The following is a 27,390-nucleotide window of genomic DNA, read 5'->3' on the forward strand; positions in this document are numbered from 1 at the left end:
TAAGGGTTTCAGGCAATTGTATTTTTGAAAACTCTGTAGGTGACCTGAAGAATAGTCAGAGTTGTGAGCAGTTAACAAGGATTTTATGTTGGCATCAATTAGAACAACAATTAGAACAAAATGTTCATCTATAGAATAAAATGTATCATCTACTTGTTTTCTATTGCTGCCTTTAGTGTCTAGACAGATATAAGTATGTTTATGGGGGATTTCAATGAAAACATATATTAGTGTTCTCTGGCTGCTTTAGTAGAATATCACAGACTGCATGACTTACATACCATAAATTTATTTTCTCGTATTTTTGAAGGTTCAAGGTCCAAGATCAAGGTGCAGTAAAGGCTGGTTTCTGGTAATACCTCCCTCCTAGGCTTGCAGACAACAGCTTCTCACTGTGACCTTATATAGCCTTTTCTCTGTCAGGGCAGAGAGAGAGCTCTTTCTCTTCTCATAAGTTCTATCAAATTAGTCTCCTCCCTGTTGACTTCAGTGAATGTTAATTACCTCCATAAAGGCTATATCTCAAATTCCAGTCACATTAAGATTTAGGGCTTCAACATGCAGATTTTGAGGGGACATAATTCAGTCCATAACAACTAGTTTACAAGATAATAAACTTCCGCTTGGTATGTATGTGGCTTTACTAAGATCAGCTCTTAGTCATGACATTAGGTCATGTCAATCTCATGCTCAAAAATTTAAATAAATGATCTTTTCTTTCTGTTAAGTCTTTTTGGAAGATATGATACAGAAGAGACAGACCCCAGAAGACAACCACTAGCAACACCTTCACAACAATTTTTATATTCCTTGTGGCCCAGATAAACATATGTGAATATCTATTTATAATACCAAGATAACCCAATATCTGCTGTTAATCCCATCCTGCCTATACGATGTAACTTATTATTAGAAAGACTACTCTGAATGCTGTTTGAAAATAGACCTACAGTGCTACAGAAACAAAGAGACTGTGAGGCTAGTAAACTACTCCAGGTGAAAATTGGTGGCCATCTTGGATCAGATATGTGGTAAGAGGTAGTCATATTATGAATACAAATAGATGATTGATAAATAGATGATAGATTAGAAATTTTGATAGAAAATATAACAGTATTTGCTGATAGAATGTGGGTTGTGAGAAAATGAACAAAATCAAGGATAACAGTAAAATTATGTGATAAAAAACATGGGAGTATGAAGGTAGCATTTATTGGGATTGGAAAACTGTATAAGAACATGGTTAGGAAGCTTAAACATAGACATGTAAAGTTTGAGATATCTATTATACATCGAAGTGGAGATGTCAAGTAAACAGTTGGATATTTACAATGTGGACTCCTTTGGAGAAATCCAGACCAGAATTTTTGGAGCAGTCAAGTATTTAAAATCATCAGATGATATCTATATTGGTTTTCTATTGCTTCCATAGAAATCACTACAAATATAGTTGCTCAACACAAAATTATTATCTCACAGCTCTGAAAATCAGAAATCTGGTGTGAATCTCACTGATATTAAATTGAGGTATTCATAAGCTATGATCCTTTCTAGAGTCTCAGTAGGAGAATCCATTTTCTGCTGGTTCTTGTTATGACCTGAATTCCATTCTTGGCAGTTGTAAGACTGAAGTCTTCACGTTCACCTAGTTGTAAGCTTTCCTAGCTTCTACAGACCCCCACATGTGCTGGACTTATGGTCCTCTTACTCCATCTTCAAAGACAGCAGTAGTATGTCAAATTCTCACCTCATATCTCTCAGATCCACTTTTCTACCTCTTATTCTTCCACTTTTGTGAACTTCCATGATTAAAATAGGACCACCTAGATAATCCAGAGTAATCTCCCAATCTCAAGGACCTTAACTTTGATTACATCTGTAAGACATTTTTCCCTCATAAATTTACATAGACACAGGTTTGGGGATTAGTGCCTGGCCATAACACCAGAACGGAGAAGGCAATGGCACCCCACTCCAGTACTCTTGCCTGGAAAATCCCATGGATGGAGGAGCCTGGTAGGCTGCAGTCCATGGGGTCACAAAGAGTCGACTAAGCAACTTCACTTTCACTTTTCACTTTCATGCATTGGAGAAGGAAATGGCAACCCACTCCAGTGTTCTTGCCTGGAGAATCCCAGGGACGGGGGAGCCTGGTGGGCTGCCATCTATGGGGTTGCACAGAGTCGGACACGACTGAAGCGATTTAGCAGCAGCAGAAGCATAACACCAGAAAGTAATGTGTAGATAGTGAAGAAAGGTGATGTGGATGGTCTGTGTCTGATCCCTGGGATATTTCAGAATTGTGAGATTGAAGAGATAAGAAAGAAACTAGTCAAAGCAACAAGGAAGCTACCACTGAGTGTGAGAGAAAGAATTGTGATTGTTGAATACAAAGTGATGCAGGGATTCAAGCAAGGACAGCGCCACTGCTGCTGAGCTTCAAGGGAGATGAAACAGACTGTCTATTAGATTTAATGACATGAGGTTTCCTAGTGACTTGAACAAAAGCAGTTCTATTGGTATGGTGGAAACAAAGCATGAGGAGAGAGACTTAGAGGGAGAGATGGATTAATTCAAATAAGGTATACAAATAGTTAATACACATGAAAAAACATTCAACCTTATTCATCATCACTGTTTTTGTTCAGTCATCAAGACGTGTCCAACTGTTTGCAGCACCATGGACTGCAGCACACCAGGCTTCCTTGTCCCTCACCAACTCCCAGGTTTGCCCAAGTTCATGTCCATTGAAGCAGTGATGCCATCCAACCATCTCATCCTCTGTTGCCCTCTTCTCCTTCTGCCTTCAATTCCCAGAATCAGGGTCTTTTCCAATGAGTCAGATGTTCACATCAGGTAGCCAAACTATTGGAGCTTCAGTTTCAGCATCAAGCATTCCAATGAGTATTCCAGGTTTCCATTAAGATTGACTGGTTTGCTCTCCTTGCTTTCCATGGGATTCTCAAGAGTCTTCTACACCACCACAGTTTGAAAGCATCATTTCTTTGGCACTCAGCCTTCTCTATTGCCCAGCTCTCACAACTGTACGACTACTTGAAATACCATAGCCTTGATTATATGGACCTGTGTCACCATCATGACATCTTTGCTTTTTAACACAGTCTAGGTTTTCATAGTTTCCCTGCCAAGAAGCAATCATATTCTAATTACATTAATTAGTAGTTAAATGCAATTCAAAATGACAGTGAGATACTACATCACACACATACTAGGAAGGTTATAATCAAAAAAATTATAAGAGTTATGTGCAGGAATCCTCCTATATTGCTGGTGGAAATGTGAAAATGGTGAAACTTCAGGTAGAATATTTCTATAGGTAGAAAATAAGAATAAAAGAACGAGAGGAGGGTGGACTACAAAAATCATCTTGAAGGATAACCCAATGGAAGATAATGATTGGTTGGGTGTCTGGAATAATGGAGGATAAAAAGAGTCAAAATTAGTGAAATTGTGATCCTCTGTAAACCCAAATCAAGCATATCACTTTACTTGATATGCTTAAATGTGGTGTTTAAAATCTGCAAGTTTTAGTTTTCCACCTGTGCAGTGGAAATTTCTGCCTCACAGAATCATTGAATGTTTAAATGAAAAACTTATGTAAAATCTATTGAGTGAACTTTTGAATAACAATGTAAGTGGAGCTGGTTTGAAGACTGTGCTGCTGAAATCCACAATACATCTTGTAAAGAGAGGAAGAACTCTTACAAGACCCAAGAGTGAGAAGCATTCCTCTCAGAATGTTTCCTCTAAACTGAAGTCAAGATCCCTCTTTCCAGGCCTCCCATGCACCAAGTCCCCATTGTCCACTTAAGGGGTAATACCTCTTTAGCCACCAGATGATTTACCAATGAACTCAGTCCATATTTCAGCACCAGCATCAGAGGCTAGGTCTTTGGGAGAGGAACAAAGGAAGGATATTCCCATCCAATATTTCAGGATTCAGTGCCCATGTACAGAAAGGGTAATATGTGAAATCTGGATTCACTCAGCGTTGAATTTAAGGTTTTCATCTGCCACCAACAGCTTGGGAATAATATTTACTGTCCTATAAAATACAGAACATGATACCTACCCTAGAGGTTCCTCGTGAAAATTAGAAGAGATAATATTTGTAGAGTGCCCAGGATAAAACTTGGTCCATTATAGGCTCTGAAATTCCAGCTCCATCTCTTGTTGAGCTGAGATCACAAAGGTCAGAGTAAAAGACAAGGAGCAGCCAGAGCTGAACCAGAATTCAAGCAGGTATCTGAAGGATGTCAGCATCAGAGTGGAGGTGTCCCAAGATTCCTCTGTTTCCTCCAATTATATTATCTTCATACCCTCACAGGTATGTTCTGGATCGCAGAGTAGACAGTGTTGAGAGGCAACTCTTGTTCCAGATGTTGTGCAAAGTAGACAGTGTTGAGAGGCAACTCTTGTTCCATATGTTGTGCACTGATACTCTAGGAGTGAAAGACAATGGATTCTCACAGCAGATAAAGTATAAACTAGACCAAATTTGGAAAACTCAGCAGAGTCCACAGGACTGGAAAAATCAGTTTTCATTTCAATCCCAAAGAAAGGCAATGCTAAAGAATGTTCAAATTACCATACAATTGCACTCATTTCACATGCTAACAAAGTAATGCTCAAAATCCTTCAAGCTAGGCTCCAGCAGTACATGAACCAAGAAATTTCAGATGTACAAGCTGGATTTGAGCTTCCCTGGTGGCTCAGATGGTAAAGCGTCTGCCTGCAATGCGGGAGACCTGGGTTCGATCCCTGGGTTGGGAAGATCTCCTGGAGAAGGAAATGGCAACCCACTGCAGTATTCTTGCCTGGAGAATCCCACAGATGGAGGGGCATGGTAGGCTACAGTCCATGGGGTCTCAAAGAGTAGGACATGACTGAGCGACTTCACTTAAGCTTGATTTAGAAAAGACAGAGGAATAAGAGATCAAGTTGCCAACATGCATTGGATCATAGAAAAGGCGAGGGAGTTCCAGAAAAATATTTACTTCTGCTTCATTAATTACACTAAAGCCTTTTACTGTGTGGATCACAAAAAACTGTGGAAAAATTCTTAAAGAGTCGAGTATACCAGACCACCTTACATGTCTCCCGAGAAACCTATATGCTGGTCAAGAAGCAACAGTTCAAACTAGACTTGGAACAATGGACTGGTTCAAAATTGGGAAAGGAGTACATCGAGGCTGTACACTGTGACCCTGCTTATTTAATTTATATGCAGAGTACATCTCACACACACACACACACACAAAAAAAAAAACAGGTTGGATGAATCATAAGCTGGAATCAAGATTGCTGAGAGAAATATCAACAATCTCAGATATGAAGATGACAACACCCTTATGGCAGAAAGGGAAGAAGGACTAAAGTGCCTCTTGATGAAGGTGAAAGAGGAGCATGAAAAAAGCTGGCTTAAAACTCAGCATTCAAAAAAACAGTGATCATGGCATTGGTCCCATCATTTCAATGCAAAGAGATGAGGGGAAAGTGGAAACAGTGGCAGGTTTTATATTCTTGGGCTCCAAAATCAGCACGGGCTATGACTGCAGCCATGAAATTAAAAGATGTTTGCTTCTTGAAAGAAAAGCTATGACCAACCTAGACAGCATATTAAAAAGCAGAATTACTTTGCTGAAAAGGTATGTATAGTCAAAGCTATGGTTTTTCCAGTAGTCATGTACAAATGTGGGAGTTGACCATAAAGAAGGCTGAGTGCTCACCAAAGGATTGATGCTTTAGAACTTTGGTGCTGGAGAAGTCTCTTGAGAGTCCCTTGGGCTGCAAGGAGATCCAACTAGTCAATCCTAAGGGAAACCAGTCCTGAATATTCATAGGAAGGACTGATGCTGAAGCTGAAACTCCAATACTTTGATCACCCTATGTGAACAGCCAACTCATTGGAAAAGACCCTGATGCTAGAAAAGATTGAGGGCAGGAGGAGAAGGGAGTGAAAGAGGATGAGATAGTTGTACGGCATCACCAACTGAATGAACATGAGTTTGAACAAGCTTCATGAGATAGGGAAGGTTAGGGAAGCCTGAAGTGCTGCAGTCCATGGGGTTGCAAAGAGTTGGATGTGACTTAGTGACTAAAAAATGGACCGCAAAGAAACCCACATGCGAACAATGCTGCTGACATGCACTGTTTATGGTTCCCCCTAAGTACCCAGTACCACACGGGCCTCAGATATACATTTTCCTAGTTAATGCTGTTGGTTGTTCAGAAAGAACAGTAGGACCAGAAATAGCAATGACTAGGTTTGATAAGCACAAGTGCAGCTGCAGAGGGACCCAGTACAGCCTAGGATGAACTCAGCTTCCGCCTCTCACCTGGTACATGCCTTGTTGATACTCTTCCTGGCTCTGCTCTGCCCAATCGCCATCATCTTGGTTCCTGTGGTCCTCCTGCAATGCTGCTCCTGGGTCACACACATACACAGAGTGGAGCTTGAATCTCAGTCTCGAAAACCTGTGCCCAGATCCATGATTATGACCCCAATGCCATGATCACACACACCAGCCCCTTGGCAAGGGCAATCTCTGAGCAGCAAAATGAAGAAGAAAGGGTTTCAGTGGAAGAGAGGAGTTATCTGAGGATGAAAGAGAAGTGCAACCTGCCTCTTCCAGTCTCTGTGTTCCTTTCCTTCTTATATGTCTTCCAAAAGTACAGTCCAGCTCCCAGGAAGAATAGCACAGCCACGACGCCACATAGGATGCCTTCAAGAAGACCAGCAATGGTCTGCTCTTGTGAACCTGTTTCCCTCACACAGAGAAAATGGAGAATGGTTAAGGGAAGACAGAATTTAAAATAACCATTGCCATAGTGAGATAGAGAACACAGGGAGAAGTCTGAAGTCCTGGTCTGGAAGTTGAAGAGTGCAGCAGGTTCATTCATAACTGAACTGAGAAAATACCAAAATCTCCCAGTCAGAGACACTGCAGTTCAATGGAGGTTTACATCTTGTACACGTATCTTCAGGGAGGGCCTTCCAGAGGAGGTGATGCATAAATTGAGTCTTGAAGGAGGAGAAGTTTCCCAGATATTCAGGGTAGGCACAGCATTTCAGGAAGGAGGAACATAATATTCACGGCATGTCTGTGTCAGATCATCAGCCATGGGGATTGCCATCACCCCACTGTGGCAGGCAAGAGAAGGACAGGGCAGGAAAGAATTGGGCAAGGAGGATAAGAGAGGGTAAGAATCTCTTTCCTAAGGGTTTGCTGAGTGTTTAATTTTATCTGAGAGTCCATGATGAGGCTGAGCCAAGAGTTATAGGGTATTTAAGGGATGCTGACATATCAGATCACCCCAGCATGTCAGGTCTCCCTTGGGGAGGATGGGTTAGAAAGGTGAACTACACACTAGGTCATTCATAATTCAATGAAACACTGAGTGTGAGGAAACATTGCCAGGATCTTTGCTTGGGGCATGAATTCAAAGAAGACCAGACATGGCCTCTGCCCTCAAGGTGTTCTAATCCGCACAGGAGACAAGTCCACAAACAGCATTGCTACTCAGTGTGGAGTGGCCATTGATCACAACTTTAAAAACATAATGTCTCTGCTGGAAGGTTACAGTACCTGCAAGGCCCTCTGCCAAATGAGACTGAGGTTCCTTTTCTTCAAACATTATTAAGAGCAGAACTATAACCAGCATGGGGCCCTGTGTAACTGTATTGATCACTCAGTTAAGATCACTGGCCTTAACTGAGAGACATCCTTCAATAGCAGTAAGTAACGAAGTGAAGGACTCTTGACTTGGGAGGGCTGGTGGTAAAGGAAATAGCATTTCTAGAGGGTCAGAAGGGGCTCTAGGCAAACAATCCAGTGTGAAATACATGAGAAGAGAGACATTGAGCCCTGACTCCTACAGGGAGACACTGTGGGTCAAGTCCCTCAGATGACACAATTGACACAATCCAATTCACTTTTCCTAAAGATCACTCTAGACACACAATGAATGATGAATGATGTGGGGAGAGGTACTGGAAGGCTACTGCCTGGACCAACAGGGGAAAGGGGTGGAGAGGAGAGCATGGATGTGAGAGAAATTCAAAAGCAGAAGCAAATTGGTTGTGCTTCCCGGGCTCCTGTATGGGGTGACCCGGTGGAAGATGGTGCTAATAACACAGTGGGGACAAAAGCCCAGAGCTCTCACCCCAGTGCACCTGAGCTCCAAGAGTGTCCCTCTCCTCTGGAAGGTTGCACTCACCAGGGAAACAGACTTGTGCAAAGTCTACAGTGGCAGTTTTCTTGTCTGCATGGTTGCTGACCACACAGGTGAGGCTGGCATTGGGCTGGCTCAGGGACAGGTTCACAGTCAGGCTCCAGGAGCTGGGGGCTGGTCCTGGTGTCCCACTCCACTCCAGCTCCCTGGGAAGGCCCTCGCTCTCCCAGGTCACCTTCAGGTCCTTTCTCTTCCCTGGGTGCCTGCACTCCAGGGTGACATTGCACAAGCCTGGTGTGATTGATGATGACTTGACCAGGATCTTAGGAAGGATCACAGGCTCTGGGGCAGGTGAGACAAAAGAACAGAGCATCACATGAGTGGAGAACACAGCAGTTCACATTTTCTCATCCATTGTCTCACTGAAGCTCTGGCAACCTCCCTCTCAGGATGGTCAATGCATTTTCCAGAAGAAACACTATTTTCCCAAATCCCAAATATACAGCAATGACAATAAGAAAGGAAACAATTGAGGTAAGCCCTGTGTGAGCTCAGTAGATTAGCAAGCCTTAAAATTCTTCCATAAAAAAAACTATATGATGGACTTCACCTTCCAGGACTCATTGTATGTAAGAAATTGGGGTGTTTCCTTCTTTCCAAGGGAAGGAGTCGGGGAAGGAAGGACTTGACCTGGTCCAGGGCCATTGCCCTGCTTCTCCTATTCAGATGATTCCCGGGACTGCACAGCCCTTGTGGAGTACTGACATATGGCCTGTGCTAAATGCCAAAAGTAAAGACATTTCTAAGAGATTCACTGGTAGTGACCAGGAACTACAACCCAAGTGTGGTTAGAACATGCCACTAAACTTGAAATCCCCACAGGTAGAGAAGTTGCTGATTAACAAGTTTGTTACAGATATCACATGGGGTCCTAAAGGGTTCAAAGTCTTTCTCATAGTAGATATTTCCCTATGCAACAGAAACTTTAGAGAAACAAAGAGTTGACTAAATAAGGCTCTTAGGATGCAGTGTAAATTTTCTCCTATATCTATTGAGGATTTGGGAGAGAGATTTGAGGGGTCTTAGTGAGCAATTATAGCTCTGGCTGGTAAAAAGAGAGAGGACAGGGAGGACTACCTACCTATGGATTTCCAAATTGTGGTAGATGCATAATGCCCTAATCCCCAGAACCTCTGTTTATGTTAGGCTATTTGACAAAGAGGAATGAAGGTAACAGATGGATTAAGGATGTTTATTAACTGACCTTCAAATAGGGATTTATTCCAGAATACCTGGTTGGAACCAAGGCAATACAAGGGTCCTTAAAAGTAGAAGAAGGAAGAAGAGGAGGAGGTCAGAGGGATCAGTGTGAGAGGAAATCATCCCTCCATTGCTGGCTCTGAAGATGGACAAGTGTGACCATGAGCCAAAGAATGCCAGCAGTCATTTGTTCCTCTGCAACCTAAAGGAAGGAAGACAGTTCTGACAGCACTAAGAAATGGAGCATTTCCTGTCACATCAATAAACAAGGAAGTCACAGCCATCAGTGATTCCAGCCCCCAAATATGACTTGCTGAGCTCAGAAGGGGCCCAGGAAGAACAATGCCTGTTATCTTGCAGCCTTCAGTCATTTCCCATGGTGATCCCTGAGGAGCTGGGGTGATGGGGTGGGGAGGGAGGGAAAAAACCCCAGAGAGCTGAGATATTCGAATATGATAGGAATGACTCAGTAAGCCCAGACTTTTGCATCTTCCCATACACGGAAAAGTGCTAAATTCCTTGAGATATCTGGTTTTGCTTAATTACCAATAATCCTTTAATGTTCAGACTACCTGCCCCTTGTTGCAACTTCTATATAACCTGACTCCTCCCCCTGCCTCCTCAGAGCGGTTCTCTCAGGGTTACTTCAGATGCTGTCTCTCAGGCTGGAAGTCCTGAAAATGTCTACCAAATAAAGCGTAACACTCAACTTCTAGATTGTTACTAATTTTTTTAAGTCAACTTGATTAGCCGAGTGAGACTTTTGTCTGACTTCCGACCTCCAGAAAGATAAAATAATATTTTTGTGACTGAAGCCACTAGTTCAGTTCAGTCACTCAGTCACATCAGACTCTGCAACCCCATGGACTGCAGTATGCCAGGCTTCCCTGTCCATCACCAACTCCCAGAGCTTACTCAAACTCATGTCCATCGAATCGGTGATGCCATCCAACCATCTCATCCTCTGTCGCCTCTTTTCCTCCCGCCTCCAATGTTTCCCAACATCAGGGTCTTTTCAATGAGTCAGTTCTTTACATCAGGTGGCGAAAGCCTTGGAGTTTCAGCTTCAGCATGAGTCCTTCCAGTGAATTTTCAGGATTGATTTCCTTTAGGATGGACTGGTTGGATCTCCTTGCAGTCCAAGGGACTCTCAAGAGTCTTCCCCAACCACAGTTCAAAAGCATCAATTCTTCAGTGCTCAGCTTTCTTTATTTTTTTTTCTTTTTTTTTTAATTTTATTTTATTTTTAAACTTTACATAATTGTATTAGTTTTGCCAAATATCAAAATGAATCCGCCACAGGTATACATGTGTTCCCCATCCTGAACCCTCCTCCCTCCTCCCTCCCCATACCATCCCTCTGGGTCGTCCCAGTGCACTAGCCCCAAGCATCCACTATCGTGCATTGAACCTGGACTGGCAACTCGTTTCTTATATGATATTTTACATGTTTCAATGTCATTCTCCCAAATCTTCCCACCCTCTCTCTCTCCCACAGAGTCCATAAGACTGTTCTATACATCAGTGTCTCTTTTGCTGTCTTGTACACCGGGTTATTGTTACCATCTTTCTAAATTCCATATATATGCGTTAGTATACTGTATTGATGTTTTTCCTTCTGGCTTACTTCACTCTGTATAATAGGCTCCAGTTTCATCCACCTCATTAGAACTGATTCAAATGTATTCTTTTTAATGGCTGAGTAATACTCCATTGTGTATATGTACCACTGCTTTCTTATCCATTCATCTGCTGATGGACATCTAGGTTGCTTCCATGTCCTGGCTATTATAAACAGTGCTGCAATGAACATTGGGGTACACGTGTCTCTTTCCCTTCTGGTTTCCTCAGTGTGTATGTCCAGCAGTGGGATTGCTGGATCATAAGGCAGTTCTATTTCCAGGTTTTTTAGGAATCTCCACACTGTTCTCCATAGTGGCTGTACTAGTTTGCATTCCCACCAACAGTGTAAGAGGGTTCCCTTTTCTCCACACCCTCTCCAGCATTTATTATTTGTAGACTTTTGGATCGCAGCCATTCTGACTGGTGTGAAATGGTACCTCATAGTGGTTTTGATTTGCATTTCTCTGATAATGAGTGATGTTGAGCATCTTTTCATGTGTTTGTTAGCCATCTGTATGTCTTCTTTATAGTTCAACTCTCACATCCATACATGACTACTGGAAAAACCATAGCTTTGACTAGATGGACCTTTGTTGGCAAAGTAATGTCTCTGCTTTTTAAAATGCTGTCTAGGTTGGTCATAACTTTTCTTCCAAGGAGTGAGTATCTTTTAATTTCATGGCTGTAGTCACCATATGCAGTGATTTTGGAGCCCAAAAAAATAAAGCCTATCACTGTTTCCCCATCTATTTCCCATGAAGTGATGGGACCAGATGCCATGATCTTAGTTTTCTGAATGTTGAGTTTTAAGCCAACTTTTTCACTCTCCTCTTTCACTTACATCAAGAGGCTCTTTATTTCTTTTTTGCTTTCTGCCATAAGGGTGGCATCATCTGCATATCTGAGATTATTGATATTTCTCTTGGCAATATTGATTCCAGCTGTGCTTCATCCAGCCCGGCATTTATCATGATGTACTCCTGCATATAAGTTAAATGGTCAGGGTGACAATATACAGCTTTGACGTACTCCTTTCCCCATTTGGAACCAGTCTGTGGTTTCGTGTCCAATAATTTGTGATTTGTGATAGAAGCAATAGATAGAGTTAATACACAAATCAAATAAACTGAGTCCTATAAAGAAGAATAATTATTATAACAAATACTAATGAAGAACTATGGATGGAGGATTGTAACATCATACAGGAGGTGGTGTTCAAAACCATCCCCAAGCAAAAGAAATACAAAAAGGCAAAATGGCTGTCTGAGGAAGCCTTACAAATAGCTGAGAAAAGAAGACAAGCAAATGGCAAAGGAGAAAAGCAAAGGTATATCTGAATGCAGAGTTCCAAAGAATAGCAAGGAGAGATAAGAAAGCTTTTCTAAATGATCAATGCAAAGAAATAGAAAAAAACAATACAATGGGAAAGACTAGAGATCCCTTTGAGAAAATTAGAGATACCAAGGGAACATTTCATACAAAGATGGGCACAATAAAAGACAGAAACAGAATGGACCTAACAGAAGCAGAACTTATTAGCAAGAAGTGGAGAACTTCTTCACAGAAGAACTATACAAAAAAGATCTAAATGACCCAGATCACCACAATGGTGTGATCACTCACCTAGAGCCAGACATCATGGAGTGCAAAGTCAAGTGGGATTTAGGAAGCATCACTATGAATAAAGATAGTGGAGGTGGCAGAATTCCAACTGAGATATTTCAAGTCCTAAAACATGATCCTGTGAAACTGTTGCACTCAATATGCCAGCAAATTTGGAAAACTCAGCAGTGGCCACAGGATTGGAAAAGGTCAGTTTTCATTCCAATCCCAAAAAAAAGGCAATGCCAAAGAATATTCAGACTACCACACAATTGCACTCATCTCACATACTAGCAAAGCAGTGCTCAAAATTCTCCAAGCCAGGCTTCAGCTGTACATGAGCTGAGAACTTCTAGATGTTCAAACTGGATTTACAAAAGGCAGAGGGACCAGAGAAAATTGCCAACACCTGTTTGATCATAGAAAAAGCTAGAGAATTCAAAAAAAAATCATCTTCTGCTTCATTGACTACACTGAAGCCTTTGACTATGTGGATAACAACAAACTGTGGAAAATTCTTCAAGAGATTGGAATACCAGACCACCTTACCTGCCTCCTGAGAAATCTGCATGCAGGTCAAGAAGCCACAGTTAGAACCAGACATGGAAAAACAGACTGGTTCCAAATTGGGAAGGAGTACATCAAGACTGTATATTGTCACCCTACTTATTTAACTTATATGCAGAGTACATCATGCAAAATGCTCTGCTGGATGAAGCACAAGCTGGACTCAAGATTGCCAAGAGAAATATCAATAACCTCAGATATGCAGATGACACCACCCTTATGACAGAAATCGAATAAGAACTAAAGAGCCTCTTGTTGAAAGTGAAAGAGGAGAATCAAAAAGCTGGCTTAAAATTCAACATTCAAAAATTGAAGATCATGGCATCCATTCCCATGATTTCATGCAAATAGATGGGGAAACAATGGAAACAGTGACAGACTTTATTTTCTTGGGCTCCACAATCATTGCAGACGGTGACTACAGTCATGAAATTAAAAGACGCTTGCTCCTTAGAAGAAAAGCTGTGACCAATCTAGACAGAATATTAATAAGCAGAGACATTACTTTGCCAGCAAAGTCCATCTAGTCAAAGCTATGGTTTTTCCAGTAGTCATGTATGGATGAGAGAGTTGGACCATAAATAAAGTTGAGCACTGAAGAATTGATGTTTTTGAATTTTGGTGTTGGAGAAGGCTCTTGAGAGTCCCATGAACTACAAGGAGGTCCAACCAGTCAATCCTTAAGGAAATCAGTCCGAAATATTCATTGGAAGGACTAATGCTGAAGCTGAAGCTCCAATACTTTGGCCACCTGATGGGGAGAACTTACTCACTGGAAAAGACCCTGATGCTGGGAAAGATTGAAGGCAGGAGGAGAAGGGGATGACAGAGGAAGAGATGATTTGATGGCATCATCAACTCAATGGACATGAGTTTGAGCAAGCTCCTGGAGTTGGTGATGGACAGAAAACCTGGCATGCTGCAGTCCTTGGGGTCACAAGAGTCAGGCACAACTCAACGACTGAAGACAACTGAACTGAACTGAGCTAATGAGAAATACATTTACCCAAATTTTCATCCTCCTTTCCCAAAACACTGAAGTGATTTTATCCCTGGTATGAATATCAGCTCTGTACACCATTTGTGGCAAACCTATCTACCCTAATTCTGAAAGAGAAAACAGGATATGAAGGCTGGTGTCTGGAAGGGATCATGAAAAATGGGGCTTATGTGAAACTCCTAGCACAAAAGCAGGAGAGAAGCCATAGGGTGGGGTAAGGAGGTGTCACTTACCATAGACAGTGAGGAGGAAAACCTGGTTCAATTCCATTCCTCCAGTGAAGCTGGCTCGAGCCCGGTACTGCCCACTGTCCTCTGGGGTCAGGTTCTCAATCTTCAAGGATGTCACATTGGGCACTTGGACCCTCTGCTGGTACTTGTCCTGGAGGCTGACCCAGGTTGGGGTGTCTGCCCCACGGTGGACTCGCAGCAGGACTCTGTAGTTTAACTCAGGGCCAAAGCCCCATGAGACCTCCTCTGGGTCAGCTTCTTGCTTCTTGACTATATGAAATAGCACAGAACCTCCTTGGATCCCCTGCATGGGAACAAATCTAGAATTCTGAACTTCAGAACCATATTTTCCAGAACTCTGGACCACTGTGCTGCAGATGCCTAGGACAATGGAGATAGGAAATGTGAGTAGTTTCTCAGTTAAGAATAAAGTAGAAAACAACATGATTCACCTTTTTCATTAAATCCATCCAATATACTCTCCTGATTCTTGGAATGCAAGGACAATGAATTTAAAATAATTCTGGAATCAAGTCCTGGTTCTGGTGGTGCGTAACCTTCTACAAGTTACTTAAGCTTGCTAATCCACATTTTCCGTACTTGGTTGATAATGATGTGTGTGAATTATGTGAGATCATGGGGTCTGAATCACGTTTTCAGGTATATATTAAGTGTAAGATTGTAGGAGGGGATCTAAATTGTCTCCCAAAGACCCCCCCTTCCTCCTGTTCACACTCTTTTGACACCTCTTCCCCTGGAATATGGGCTGCACCTAGTGACTGGCTTCTAAGGAATAGAATACAGACACAGTTGGATGCCACTCCATGATACTAGGTTATACAAGACTGTAGGGTCCCTCTTCCTTAAACACACACACTTTCTCTCCTTCACTTTCTTTCTTTCTCACTCTGAGGAACCCAGCTATCATGTTGTCAGCTGCCCTAAGGAGGGGCCCACATGGCAAGGAACTGAGAGAGCCTCTGGCCCACAGCCAGGAAGGAATTGAGGCCTTCAACCCAACAGCCACAGAAACTGCCTCCCATCAGCAATTGCACAAGAGAGCTTAGAAGTAGATCCTTCTCAGATGACCCTAGGGCTGATGCAGCCCCAGCCAAGACCTTGATTTCACTTGGGGAGACCCTGGGCCAGAGGACCAAGCTGAAATACCCCTGGGCCCTCACTCACAGAAACTGACTGGGTGGTATTCAAGGCACTAAGTTTTGGGGTGACAGGTTATACAATAGACAACTAATCACAATAGACACCTAATACAAATACGAAAGCTGGTCTCCTTCCTGCTCTTTACAGGCAGTATAGTAGTCAGGATAAAATACACTATACTGTGTAAAAATGGTTATAATACCTCATGGTCTTAGAACAAGGGGTGTTTATATCCCCCACCACAGTTCCCATGAAAGAGTGACAGAGAGAGGTCCTATCACACATGGAAGAGGCTCCACCTCCTTGCAGCTGCACACATGGAGCTCACAGCATCCTCAAGGGCTCCCAGCCCCACAGCAGGGAGGGAAGAAAGGAGAGTTACACAGGGATTTCCCTGCTTCTGTCCAGAAGTAGGGAGCTCTCTGCTCTTGATTTTGGCCAGCACTGGTCACAAGGCCCTGGCTAACTGCCAGCGACTAGAATATGAGAGGGAGCAAGTGATCAGTTAGTGAGCCCTGCTGTCCCTGCCACCAAATCAGCCAGTCCCTGAGAGGTTACAGTGGGCCTTCCTCAGACACTTTCCTGCAGAGCTGTGACCAGTGGGTACATTCCCTTCAGGATGACCTGATCCAGAGCCCATCTTCCCACTTGAAGCTTAAGTTCCAGAGACCTGATGCCCTCTGTCCTTTAGGGGACCAGGGTAGGACAGTATAGGACCAGGGAAAGTGCCACAGAATAACTTTATCCTGAAAGCAAAAACAATCTCTTTCTTCCTTCAGGTCAAGATTCACCTGATTCAATCGGGTGCGGCTCCAATTGCCAAGGACCCAGTTTTCTCTTCAAATCATCAGGTTCTCATCTCAAACCTGCCTCCCTCCTGCTGTACTAATACCTATTCCTGGTTTCACTGGAAGCAGAGAATAGCTCATGCCAGCATTCATATGCACAGGTGTTTCAGATATTTTTGTATTCACTTAAACATCAGCTCATTTAATAAGGCCTTTCCTCAGGATCAGGCCTTCACCACAGTCCTTTCAGCTTCTTTTGCAAAACCATGATCCTCACACTGAGCTTAACAACCTTTTAGTCCCAGGTCAAAAGCCTTCATGATCTGTATCAGTGGGGACAGTGGTTCATGAGAGTAAACGGTATTCACTCATCCATGCATCCTATCTGGCTCCTCACAGCCCCTCTTCTGCCCATTCATTCTACACCTCCCTCCCCTCTGAGACCCTAGAGCAAGACTAGGTCTGCTGCAAAGTACATATTACCCTGTAGAGCAGCAGTCTCCAACCTTTCAGCACCGGTGAAGGTTGGTATCATGGAAGGACAATTTTTCCATAAACGGGGGCAGAGGATGGTTTCAGGATGATTCAAGCACATTATATTTATTGTGCATTTTATTTCTATTATTATAATAATGCATTGTGATATATATGAAATAATTGTACAGCTCACCATAATGCAGAATCAGTGGAAGCCCCGAGCTTGTTTTCCTGAGCTTGGGCAGCAATTCGAGTGATAGGGAGTGGCTGTAAATACAGATGAAGCTTCACTCACTCACCTGCCACTTAGCTTCTGCTGTGTGACCTGTTAGTCCCTTCCTAACAGGCCAGGGACCAGTTCTTGTCCATGGCCTGGGAATTGGGGGCCCCACTGTAAAGCACACACCCTGGTGTGAGAATGGACTCCCCCACACAGTTCACAGAAGGTCAGCTGAGAAGAGTTGGGCAAGACTGAGTTACCAGTCCCTCTAAACAAATCAGGACACAGACACCATGGCCAGCAGGTCCCCATGATACAGAGCCCTATCCCTCTCTCACCAGCAACAGAATTGGCATGAAACCTGAGTTTAGAATATAGCCTCCTGAACTAAGGGAAAACAAATTTCTGCTGATAAGCCACCCAGTCTGTGGCATCTTGTTTTGGCAGCCAACATGGAGTAATATACCCTACAGGTTTTAGAGAGAATGTAGTCCTGTTGACACCTTGATTTTGGAATTTTGGGCTCCAGAACTGAAATAATACATTTCTGCTTTTTTATGCCATCCAGATTTTGGGTTCTCATGAAGAGATTAGTGCCTATATATGAAGAAGAAGAAGATAGAGAGGTCTCTCTCTCTTGTTCTCTCTCACTCACTCTCTCTCTGCATGTCTATTTGTCTGTCCTATCACTTCTCAGCCTTTTGGCTAAGATCGAGTGTATTTGTCTGTCCTTCTTATGTAATCTTTGAGCCCCAGGAACTACAGGAGAAAAAAAAAAAAAAAAAAAAACTCTAACATATCTCTCCAGTTAAACAAAATTGAGAGAGAGAAGAAAAAGCTTACATTTTACTGTTGTCACAAAGGTACCAATTAAATGGGATGTAATGTCATGCAAAGCTCACTGTTATTTCAAGACACCTGATTACAAATGCTTTCCAAGTGGCACTGGTGGTAAAGAACTGGCTTGCCAATGCAGGAGACATAAGAGTTCAATCTTATGGGTCAGGTTCAATCTAATAGGTTCAATCCCAGGGTCAGGAAGATCCCCTGGAGGAGGGCATGGCAATCCACTCCAATATTACTGCCTGGAGAATCCCATGGACAGAGAAGCCTGAAGGGCTACAGTCCATAGGGTCACAAAGAGTTTGATACGACTGAATGAACTTAGAATTTAGAACTTAGAACATTCAACTTAGAATGAGCTTTTACAAATGCTCTCTAACCCACTGAATTTTATTTAATTCCAACAACTTCATATAATGACTTGGATGTGTGTGTGTGTCAGTCACTCAGTCGTGTCCGACTCTTTGCAACCCCACGGACTGTAGCCTACCAGGTTCCTCTGTCCATGGGGATTTCCCAGGCAAGAATACTGGTCACCATGCCCTCCTCCAGAGATTCTTCCCAGCCCAGGGGTCAAACCTGTACCTCTTACATCTCCTACATTGGCAGGTGGGTTCTTTACCCACTAAGCCACCTGGAAAGCCCCTAAAACCAAAAATTAAAATAATAAAACCTTTCCAAACTTTCTTCAGAATTGATACTACACTTCATTATTTTCTCATCAGTTTTTATTTAACTTCATTACAAACATATGACATCTGATGAAGTCATAAATGAGATATACAGATTTCTCAGGACAGTCTTTCTTTAAGTTCCCTTTTTGTTTAATTCCATCTTCCCTGCTTCACCCTCCTTTCTTTCTTCTCCAAGTTCACCCCATCCTGGAACCCACATAGCAGTCTACTATTCCTTCCATGATTTCTTCATTCTTTTTTTTTTTTTTCTGGTTAACTTTTATTTCTTTTTAATCTAAATTTATTTATTTTAATTGGAGGTTAATTACTTTACAATATTGTATTGGTTTTGCCATACATCAACATGAATCTGCCACAGGTGTACACATGATCCCCATCCTGAACCCTCCTCCCTCCCCATACCATCCCTCTGGGTCATCCCAGTGCACCAGCCCCAAGCAGCCTGTATCCTGCATCAGACCTGGACTGGCGATTCATTTCATATATGATACTATACATGTTTCAATGCCATTCTCTCAAATGATTCCACCCTCTCCCTCTCCCACAGAGTCCAAAAGACTGTTCTATACATCTGTATCTCTTTTGCTGTCTCGCATACAGGGTTATTGTTACCATCTTTCTAAATTCCATATATATGCATTAGTATACTGTATTGGTGTTTTTCTTTCTGGCTTACTTCACTTTGTATAATAGGCTCCAGTTTCATCCACCTTATTAGAACTGATTCAAATGTGTTCTTTTTAATGGCTGAGTAATACTGCATTGTGTATATGTACAACAGCTTTCTTATCCATTCATCTGCTGATGGACATCTAGGTTGCTTCCATGTCCTGGCTATTATAAACAGCGCTGCAATGAACATTGGGGTACACATGTCTCCTTCAATTCTGGTTTCCTCGGTGTGTATGCCCAGCAGTGGAATTACAACATGTGGCTATACAGACACACTTAAATTTTGGAGGCCGCTCCTCACTTTACAAAATTAGAATTTTATTGTATTCAACATCCTGCACCAGCCCAAGAAAACTAGACTCCATTTCCTTCCTCCAGTTCAGACCCAGGGTTCTAGGTCTGCCCCTTCTCCATGGGACAGTGACAGAGGCTGGCACATCCCCTCTGCCAGGTCAGGAGGGCCTTGTTCCCACTCCCTTGGTCCCCAAGAGCTGCTTCTGTACCTCTCTCTATTCCTCTCCACATGGAGCTCCAGGCTCTCTTGGCTTCACTGTTATTGAAACAGTAGTGACTTCACCTCCCTAATAAAAAAATCCCTTAATGCTAGCCAAGGCTGCCTCCACTCAGGGTTCCCAGCCTCAACACAACTTAAGACATCAGAGAGAGAAGGGGTCCCTGAATCTTGCCCCCCACCACAAAGAGCCCAGGCTACTCACTGAGGAGGAGGCTGGTGAGTCCCAGGAGCCGGGCAACCCAGCAGAGGTGGGGATCTTCTGAGTAGGGCTCCATCTCAGGCTGCCTGCCAGCCTATGCAGCTGCAGAGGAAACATTTAGGAGGAGCAGCAAGAGAGCGGGAAAGGCTTCACTCCTAAGAGTTCTTGGGCTTTTCCCCACCCGAAGGGTGGGGCTACCAAGTTAGCTCCGGAGGTCAGCTCACAGGGCTAGAATAAGCCATTCAGATGTTTCTTATTATCCCCAGAACCTACAACAGGACATCAATGAACAATTTCATAATAAATATATAAACAACTCCACTTTATGATATACCTGTACTGTATTGGCATTCCTGTGGTTACGCTAGTTTGGTGATCGCACACTCCTTACTCCTACCCCCATTATAATCCCTTTACTAGTTTCCCTGGTTAACAGCTCAGTCCAGGCATTCTTGGTCACTAATATCAACCTATGGTCCAGCACAGAAATGATACTATTACACTACAGCACCACACTATTACAGCCAGGGTGGGCAAGACATCTTCTTTATACCATTTAGTGAGATAAATTTCCTTTTTGATTTTCTGTGAATTCCAACTATCTGTTGCCTAAGTAAGAAGCCATAACCAAAAGAAAATAAAGATCGTTGTGAAAAGTGTCACATTTCCACATGCCCAGTACAAATATTGGCATTTATCTATTGCTTGCTCTCTTCTGGTTTTCTTAGTTGTCACTAATAGCAGTTATCCTCCCTACACACAGGACAAACCAGACCCCACGGTCTCTGATAGGCTCTTGTCTGCATTACACCCACCACTTCCCTTTCATCCTTTGCCAGCACTGCTCCTGCTATCACAGAGGGGCAGGAGTAGATATCTATACTCCTTCTGGCCACAGCCTCAGCTGCCTCAGACTCACTACCACCCACTGAGGCTCACACGCTGGTGTCTTCTCCCCAGACTGAATACCTCACACCTGAGAACTGTCATGCCCCACACACCACAGGAGCAACCCCATATACCTAACTCCTGGTCCATGCCTCCTTCTCCTGCCCACTGAGGCATTCTCCTCAGCTGCCCATGCCCCAGTGCTGCATCCACAAGACTGGCCCCATAATCATGCACTCAAGGTACTCAGGGCACAGTGCTCTAAACCCACTTTCTGGATGTGAAAACTGAGATCAAGAGTGGCTGCATGACCTGCAGAAAGTCACACAGTGAATCACGGGTAAGGTCTGGATTCTTGACAACAAACTCTAGAAAAAAATTTCCCCACATCACAGTCACTGTCCCATCCCTCTCTATGGCCTCACACAACTCACAGGAGTCCATTTTCTGCTTGCTCCCTTAAACCGCTCTGCAACATCTCAGGCAAGAGAATATCCAGCACCGGCTCATTCCCTCCAACCCAATCTACTAATGAGGTAATTACTTCAAAAGGTGGTCCATGAGTCCTGTGGTCAGAAATTTCTGAATGCAGTCAAAATCCAGGCAGTTCATCTACTGGTCATTCCCAGGGTGAAGAGGAACGAGTCTGGTACATCCTCCTCCCCCAAGTCCCTACCCCTGTAGTGAGCAATCTTCGTGTGAGAAATGTCTGGTTTTGAACATCATTTGCTTAAGTGGGTTGGGGAGGAGGAGCCTAGAGAGAGAAAACCAGCAATGTGGTTCAGGCCACGGATACTGGGAGAGAGCCAGACAGTAGAATTTATATGCTGGAAAAACACCTAGAACTTTTAAAAAGTTGAGGTATCCTATCTCACATTCAACATACTTACCACCTTGTACTAGGGCATAACACATAAGCAAGCACACATACCAACTGCAGAAACTTTGTGAAGAGTTTACTAAACACAAACCCTTGGTGCCAGGAATCTTTGAGGAATTAAAGGAAATAAAACCTGCTTGCTCCTCGGAAGTAAAACTGTAGCAAAAATAGACACTATATTAAAAGGCAGAGACATCATTTTGTCGAAAAGATCAATAGTCAAAGCTATGGTTTTTCCAGTAGTCATGTACAGATGTGAGAGTTGGACCAGAAAGAAGACTGAGTGCCAAAGAATTGATGCTTTTGAACTGTGGTGCTCGAGAAGACTCTTGAAAATCAGTTGGACTCCAAAGAGATCAAACCAGTCAATCATAAAGGAAACCAGTCCCAAAGAAAGAAGAGAAAAAGAAAGGAGAGGAGGCAGGACAGGATTTGCACCCCTGAGGAGCTGGGGTGTAGAGAGGTTCCTGCACCCAGGGAAGCCCACTCACTGATGGGGAAATCAGTTGGGATGGAAGGGAAGCATCTGAAGCTATTGAAGGAGGATGAAACAGCTGATATGTGGTGGACAGAAGAGTGAGACCTACAGATGGTCTGTGCCAAAGCCCTATACACCCAAGACTTGGGGGTGTGTTTGCCAGTTCACAGTGGGGGCTGAAAGCTTGAACATGGGGATTGGAGACCAAACTCAGGAGGAAGATTGCCACTGACTGTGAGGAGACAGTCTGAGGGGATGGAAGGGAGGAAATTTACAACCAGGAATGCTTGTGGAAGATATCCAGACTGCCACAGAAGTAAGGCACCACTGTTGAGTGACATCACATGCAGGGCATGAAGCCACCATTGCAGCCCCACTCTCCCTACATGATAGCCCCCTGACCCACCAGGTACTAGTAAAAGCTCCCACCATGTCTGGCCTTCTGGTGCTGGCTGCCAGGATCTATGAGAGTCTCCCCCTAAGGCCAGATCTCTTGCACCCATGGCTGCTGGCTTTCCTGCTCACCTATTGCCACCGAGGCCCCCATGACTCAAGCAGTTATGCCACCTCTGCATCCTGTCCTCGCCAGAGCAGACTGCTCCAGGGTGGTCTTGGGAGCAGACTCCTGTGACTGGGCCCCATACACAGAGGGGGTTAAAACCAGAGCTGAGCCCCAGGGATGGAGTGACTAAGGAAGAGGAACAAAAATCTTTCTGTGAAGTGGCACAAACCACAGCTTAAATTCCCAAGATCACCTTGGTAAACCTTACATCCTTGGAATATCTGAATAGACAATGAGTGCTCCCACAAAGGAAACCAATCTAGCTCTAGCAGCTGTGGATTTTGGGCACTAGTACATGTGGGAGTAGGGCCAGGTCCAAGCTCCCCTCACAGCGTACATAGAGTCCAGAGACCTATCTAGAGGTTTTGAACGGCCTCCTAGGGAGGCAAAATTTGGCTGTGACTCACGGTGAGGACAGAATACTGACAGCTAAGACACTAGGAAAACACTATTACTTTTTTGTGTTTTGTTTTGCTCTGTTGTTGTTTATAATTATTTGTTTTTAGTTTTAGTTTTTTTTAATTTTTAATGTATTTTTTAATGTTTTATATTTCTATTTAAATGTTACTTTTTAGTTGCTCTGTGTTTTTCCTTGTTTTTTTCCCCTCTTTTATTCTACTTTGTTTCTTTGTCCTAATTGTTCCTGTTATTGTTGTTTAGTTATTAAGTGGTATCTGACTCTTTAAGACTCCACGGACTGTAGCCCATTAGACTCATCTATCCATGGGATTTCCCAGGCAAGAATACTGGAATGAGTTGCCATTTCCCTCTCCTGGGGATCTTCCTGACCCAGGGGTCTTCTGCATTGCAGGCAGATTCTTTACTGTTGTTCCACCAAGGAAGCCCCTATCTGAGTTTGTTTTTCTATATTATTTTTGTGTTTGTTTTGTTTTCTTTGCTTTTTTCCTTCCATTTGCATTCTGTTTGCATTTTGTTTTTCATCGTGATTTTGTTAGATTTGTTTTTAATTGTTTGATTTCATTTGGGGATTTTCACTTTTGTTTCTTATTTTGAATGTGCATCTGTTTCTTTGGGGCTCTTTTGCTTTTGTTTTCACCATTTGTCTGGGGTATTGTTTGTTTGTTTTTAATCATTGCTGTTTGCTTGTTTTTTTCTTTGCTATTTCCCTTGGGTTTTGCTTGTTTGTTTTCATCCCATCCTTTTTTAATTTTATTTTTTCTTTTTGCCAAGATGTGCAGCTTGCAGATTCTTGGTTCCTAGGCCAGGGGTCGGGCCTAAGCCTCTGGGGTGGAAGCACGGAGTCCAAAACACTGAAACACTAGAGAATTCCAAGCCACGGAGAATTTTAATCTATGAGAGCTCTCCCAGAGGTCTCCATCTCAATTCCAAGACCTGGATCCACTCAACTACCTGCAGGCACAGTGCTAAATGTCCCATGTTATCAACAAGCAAGACAGGAACACAAACACACAAATCAGCAGACAGGCTGCTTAAAGTTGTACTAAGTCCACTGCTGCTGCTGCTGCTGCTGCTAAGTCGCTTCAGTCGTGTCCGACTCTGTGCGACCCCATAGACGGCAGCCCACCAGAGCCAGCTCCCCAGTCCCTGGGATTCTCCAGGCAAGAACATTGGAGTGGGTTGCCATTTCCTTTTCCAATGCATGAAAGTGAAAAGTGAAAGTGAAGTTGCTCAGTAGTGTCCGACTCTTCGTGACCCCATGGACTGCAGGCTACCAGGCTCCTCCGTCCATGGGATTTTCCAGGCAAGAGTACTGGATGGGTTGCCATTGTCTTCTCCACAGACACCCCCAAAACACACCCCTTGATGTGGCCCTTCCCATGAGAGGGGAAAGATCCTATTTCAACCACCAGAACACAAGCTCCTATCCCTCTCACCAGGACCTACACAAGCCTCTGAACAAACCTCACCCACTGGAGACAGATACAAGAAGAAAAAGACTTACTATCCTGTAGCCTGTGGAACGGAGAACTCAAATACAGTAAATTAGACAAAATGAGAGGACAGAGAAATACGTTGCAGATGAAGGAACAAGGTAAAAACCTACAAGACCAAATAAATGAAGAGGAACTAGGCAACTCACCTGAAAACGAATTCAAAGTACTGATAGTAAAGATGATCCAAAATCTTGGAAATAGAATGGATAAAATATAAAAACATTTAACAAGGATCTAGACAAACTAAAGAGCAAACAATCAGACATGAATAACACCATAACTGAAATTGAAAATACACTAGAAGTAATCAATAGCAGAATAACTGAGGCAGAAGAATGAATGAGGTTAATAAAATGGTGGATACATAGAATGGTGAAAATAACTACCTGAGAGCAGAATAAGGAGAAAATAATGAAAAGAATTGAAGTCAGCCTCAGAGACCTCTGGGATAACATTACATACACCAACATTCAAATTATAGAGGTCCTGGAAGACAAAGTGAAAGTGTCTGAGCAAATATTTCAAGAGACTATAGTAGAAAACCTCCCCAACGTGAGAAAGAAAATAGTCAATCAAGTTCAGGAAGTGCAGAGAGTTGTGTATAAAGTAAACCCAAGGAGAAACATGCTGAGGCACATATTAATCAAACTATCAAAAATTAAATACAAAGAAAAAATGTTAAAAGCAGCAAGGGAAAATCAACAAATAACATACAGGGGAATCCCCATAACATTATCAACTAATATTTCAGCAGAAACTCTACAGGCCAAAAGTAAGTGGCAGAATAGATTTAAAGTGATAAAGGGGAAAACCTACAACCAAGATTACTCCACCTAACTGAGTTCTCATCCATATTTGACAGAAAAATCAAAAGCTTGACAGACAAGCAAAAGCTAAGAGGATTTAGCACCACCAGACCAACTTTACAACAAATGCTAAAAGAACTTCTCTAGGTAGGAAACACAAGAGAAGAAAAACAACAACCAAAAAAACCCAAAGCAATTAAGAAAATGGTAATAGGAACATACATATTGATAATTGCCTTACATGTAAATGGATTAAATGCTCCATCAAAAGAAATGGGCTGGCTTTCCATTTCTTTTGATTGGAGCATTTAATCCATTTGCATGTAAGACCTATATATAGGTTGTCTACAAGAGACCCACTTCAGACCTAAAGACACATAGAGACTGACAGAGAGGGGATGGAGAAAGATATCTCATGCAAAGGGAAATCAAAAAAAAGCCAGAGTAGCAAAACTCATATCAGACAAAATAGACTTTAAAAGAGACAAAGAGGGACACTACATAGTGATGAAAGGATCAATCCAAGGAGAAGATATAACAACTGTAAATATTTATGCACCTAACATAGGAACACCTCAATTTATAAGGCAAACGCTAATATCCACAAAAGGGGAAACTGATGGTAACATAACGATGATGGGGGGCCTTAACACTCCACTTACACCAATGGATAGGTTATCCAGACTGAAAATTAATAAGCAAGCATGCACCTTATACGACACATTAGAACAGATAAACTTAGTTGCTATTTATAAGACATTCCATTCAAAAGCAGCAGAAAACACTTTCTTCTCAAGTGCACACAGAACATTCTCCAAGATAGATCACAACTTGAGTCACAAATCAAGGCTTGGTAAGGTGAAGAACACTGAAACCATATCAAGCATCTTTTCTGACCACAACACTATGAGATTAGAAATTAATTACAGGAAAAAAAAAAAACTGTAAAAAACACAAACACAAGGAGACCAAATAATGTGCTACTAATAAACCAAGAGATTGCTGAAGAAATCAAAGAGGAAATAAAAGAATACCTAGAAACAAGTGACAATGAAAACACAATGACCCAAGACCTATGGGATGCAGCAAAAGCAGTCCTAAAAGAGAAGTTTATAGCAATACAATTCCAACTCAAGAAACAATAATAATCCCAAATAAACAATCTAACCTTATATCTAAAGCATCTAGAGATAGAAGGGCAAACAAAGCCCAAAGTTAGTAGAAGGAAAGAAATCACAAAGATCAGAGCAGAAATAAATGAAAGAGAAATGGGAAAAAAATAGCAAAGACCAATAAAATTAAAAATTTATCATTTGAGAAGATAAATAAAATTGAAAAATCTTTAACCAGACTCATCAAGAAAAAAAGAGAGAAGCTGCAAATAAGTAAAATTAAAAATGAAAAAGAAGTTACAGCTGACACCGCAGAAATACAAAGGATCTTAAGAGACAAATACAAGCTCTACTACTACTACTGTATGACAATACAATGGACAACTTGAAAGAAATGGACATATTCTTAGAAAGGCACTGAACCAGAAAGAAATACAAAATATGAACAGACCAGTCACAAATAATTAAATTGAAACTATCACTTAAAATCATCTAATAAACAAAAGTTCAGGACCAGGTAGTCGCAGGTGAATTCTATTAAACATTTAGCTAAGAACTAACACCTATCCTTCACAAACTTTTCCAAAAATTGCAGAGAAAGGAACACTCCCAACCTCATTCAATAAGATCACCATCACCCTGATAACAAAACCAAAAATATCACAAACAAAAAAATTACAGGCCAATATCACTGATGAACA

At 42.4% G+C, this 27,390-nt stretch overlaps 1 protein-coding gene across 2 annotated transcripts; it reads right to left on the bottom strand.

The window, feature by feature from the left end:
- LOC113884704 lies at window positions 1-21,617 on the bottom strand. Of its 2 annotated transcripts, XM_027529587.1 has the most exons (8): window positions 21,480-21,616; window positions 20,051-20,316; window positions 17,098-17,171; window positions 14,482-14,859; window positions 8,242-8,538; window positions 6,648-6,782; window positions 6,360-6,448; window positions 1-4,463 (listed from the first exon to the last, which is right to left on the bottom strand). In XM_027529587.1, the coding sequence occupies exons 4-8, from the start codon at window positions 14,786-14,788 to the stop codon at window positions 4,335-4,337; spliced, it is 957 nt and encodes a 318-aa protein (XP_027385388.1). In that variant the 5' UTR covers window positions 14,789-14,859; window positions 17,098-17,171; window positions 20,051-20,316; window positions 21,480-21,616; the 3' UTR covers window positions 1-4,334. The 2 variants fall into 2 exon arrangements, with proteins under 2 accessions (XP_027385388.1, XP_027385377.1); XM_027529576.1 differs by lacking the exon at window positions 17,098-17,171 and having other exon boundaries at window positions 21,480-21,617.
- Window positions 21,618-27,390: the final 5,773 nt, after the last annotated feature.

Source organism: Bos indicus x Bos taurus, chromosome 3 (genome assembly GCF_003369695.1).
Source record: "Bos indicus x Bos taurus breed Angus x Brahman F1 hybrid chromosome 3, Bos_hybrid_MaternalHap_v2.0, whole genome shotgun sequence".
Lineage (NCBI taxonomy): Eukaryota > Metazoa > Chordata > Mammalia > Artiodactyla > Bovidae > Bos > Bos indicus x Bos taurus.